This window comes from Coregonus clupeaformis, chromosome 35 (assembly GCF_020615455.1).
Source record: "Coregonus clupeaformis isolate EN_2021a chromosome 35, ASM2061545v1, whole genome shotgun sequence".
NCBI lineage: Eukaryota > Metazoa > Chordata > Actinopteri > Salmoniformes > Salmonidae > Coregonus > Coregonus clupeaformis.
This window is the reverse complement of record NC_059226.1, coordinates 12,463,118-12,466,011: the sequence shown is the minus strand read 5'-3', so window position 1 is coordinate 12,466,011 and position 2,894 is coordinate 12,463,118. Positions and strand designations below refer to the sequence as shown.

The 2,894-nt window shown below is 42.6% G+C and overlaps 1 protein-coding gene across 1 annotated transcript; it reads right to left on the bottom strand.

The window, feature by feature from the left end:
* Positions 1-306: 306 nt before the first annotated feature.
* Positions 307-1,820, bottom strand: LOC121550272 (noggin-2-like). Its single transcript, XM_041862462.1, has one exon. The coding sequence runs from the start codon at positions 1,217-1,219 to the stop codon at positions 599-601; it is 621 nt and encodes a 206-aa protein (XP_041718396.1). The 5' UTR covers positions 1,220-1,820; the 3' UTR covers positions 307-598.
* Positions 1,821-2,894: the final 1,074 nt, after the last annotated feature.

Here is a 2,894-nt window from a genome sequence, read left to right as displayed (position 1 = left end):
ACTATATAGGGAATATGGTGTCATATGGGTTAGAACCTCAGAAAGTTATTGAGCCCATATAATGTCATATGTTCACCCCAAAACGCACGTAATAATTTTTTTATTGGATACACTTAAAAAGCTAACAGTTGTTTGCTGTCATACAATTCGGGCCTATATGGAAATATGACTCTCTTGGCAAATTAAAGACAAAATTAACCTCTTAACGAAACCATTTTTTATTGATACTTTTTATTGATACACTCATATAAACATCTATACATAATCATAGTTTTATGCTAACAATAGCTGTGGCAATAAATAAAACCCGTCAACAGTAGTCTATACCGTGATACACTCTCCATCCCATGCCAGATATTTAAAAAAAAACGCACAAACTTTGTCAAGACAACTTTGTGAAGACGTTCATGCGTTCATGTACATGTTCCATTTTCCAATTACAAGTGAAATTGCCCCCATTACGCGTCATGTAAGCTATTGTAGCTAAATGTTTACATCTGAAAATATATGTTAATTTTTTTGCTTTTTAACACAATCCGATTTTGTAGGATGAGGGTTTAATTACAGTTTAATGGAAATCATTTTACCCCTATTAGGCCTATCCTACACAGGAACACTTGCATTCGGATATAACGGGGTATTGGACCTTTATCCACATGCAGTACTTCTGTTCGAGAAACCCCTGGCAGTACCACCGGAGGAACGTCTTGGTGACTGACTTGTCGGGCATGCAAAACATCCCCGTGGGGAACGAACAAGAGCGCTCATTCAGACACTGTCCCTCCTTGACGTAACGCGGCCAGAACCTCACGCCCAAGTCCTTCCATACATAGCCCACGGGGCAGTGTGTGTACGCCCACAACCACTGTGCAAACTTCCGACGGGCTTTCTTGCCCACTGTCACCCGGTCCAGCTGTTTCAGCTGTTTGGGAATATGTCCCATCAGTCTGGACTGTGCTTCAAGAGCAGTCCGGTTCTCCACAACAGGGGGGCTGTTGATTGACATGAAGACGGGGTCAAAGTTTCTCCCGAGTTTCCTCCTCAGTGTCCGTTCGGCCAGGTCCTGTTTCCTCGGGTCGTATGTTGGGTCAGGGTCCTCTTTAAGACCCGGCACTGGGAGATGATCGCTGGGCGAAGGGCGCAGACGCAAAAAATGCTGAGAGACACCGAGGTGGATGGTCGCTATGACGTAGAGCAGAGCCGCCGGAGAAATCCCCATGTTCTATAGCTCGAGCTGTTATTTACGCAAATGATTTTTCACTTACAGCAAAAGAGCAAGTGCTGCATTAGTATCCCACTTTGACATTTGGATTGGAGAGGTGATGTGTGCTTGAATAAGAAATCCGTCCCATTTGTAGCGCAGAAATCGTCAGTGTAATTTTTTTGTTGGAAAGTTACAAAGTGAGGAAGAGAACGATAACCATCACTAAACTTAATACATCAATACAGACCATTCCCTTTGACCATAGAGCGCACGAGCGACCTAGTTCATATAATGGATATAACGGATGTCCATCAATGTTCCACCACACACAAAGTCAGTGGAGGTTTCTTTTTTTCTCTTCTCATCTGTGCCACCTCTCAGTGCATTGAGGATAAATAAGCCAAAACCTCCTAAACAAACGTGCCTTTAGAAAACTAAAAATCCTTATCACAGATGCCACCCGAGATTAAGATGCATTACATCTCTGTTTCTGAAAGTAATCCATTCATGGAGAGTCGTGTCGTGAATGCTGTAGCCTATAGGCTAGTTGCTTCTATTTTATAATTATATTTTATATTTTGCTGAAGCCTAGGCTGCTCTTAGACACCTTCACCCATTTCCAACGCGGGAGAGTAACTGCTTCTGTAGAAAGTGGACCCCACTCTCAAGTTAAATATCCCCCTCCGAAGTATCAAGGAGTCAACGCCGTCACTTTCACTATGATTGACAGCGCGCACGGCTACATGGTCCTAAACACAGACGGGTTACGAACAGCGCGCTCTAGGGGGTGCATAATCGTGCTTAATAGTGGTCCTGAGGTTGCCATGGCGCGTAATAGTTACCACCTCGTTTTGGTGGTATTGATGGAGTTTAATATTTGTATATTCATGACAATTGGGATATATCCAGGCAGATAATTGGCCTAGAAATTACATAAAAAATTGACATAGCCTAACTGTGCTGTATAACGCTCACCAGCTTGTAGTCCTAAAACCCGGAAATGAGTTCCCTCTGGTTCATTCAGCCATTCCTATGGTGAAAATGAATGGGAAAAGAATAGGGTTTTGGGATAAACACAGAAAATAAGGTCTGAGGTTAACACTAGCTTAGGAGATCTTATACGTTTTGTTCTATGAGATAATATCAGTCAGTTAACACTACCTTTATGAATTATGAAGCCTATGTGTGCTTTTTTACATTACATAAATGCTTTAAAATTCACAAAAAGTAATGTTAGCTGAGGAAGATTATCTCTCAGAACAGAACGTATAAGATCTCCTAAGCCTGTGTTTACCACAGACCTTATTTTCGGCGTTTTCCAACAACAACAAAAAACACCATTCATTTCCACAGAGGCTTTGTCCAACGAACCATGGCGGAAGTAATGCTTACAAAAAGACGCCATTACTATTTCTCGCTATAGTATGACAAGATCTGGAAAAATTACCCAATGTGGCCTTAAACATCACACTATGAATGGTTACAGTTTGTTTGTTGTGCTGCATATTATAGATGATTTGGTGCAAAACAGAATCACTAGAGGGGACTGTTCTTTCGCAAGGGTTGAGTAAAAATGAAATTATTTTGGATGAATAGAGAGAGCACGCACGCACGCACGCACGCACGCACGCACGCACGCACGCACGCACGCACGCACGCACGCACGCACGCACGCACGCACGCACGCACG

What these genes read in the sequence shown, in the direction of transcription:
- LOC121550272 (XM_041862462.1), bottom strand. Translation starts at nt 1,219, where the DNA reads ATGGGGATTTCTCCGGCGGCTCTGCTCTACGTCATAGCGACCATCCAC.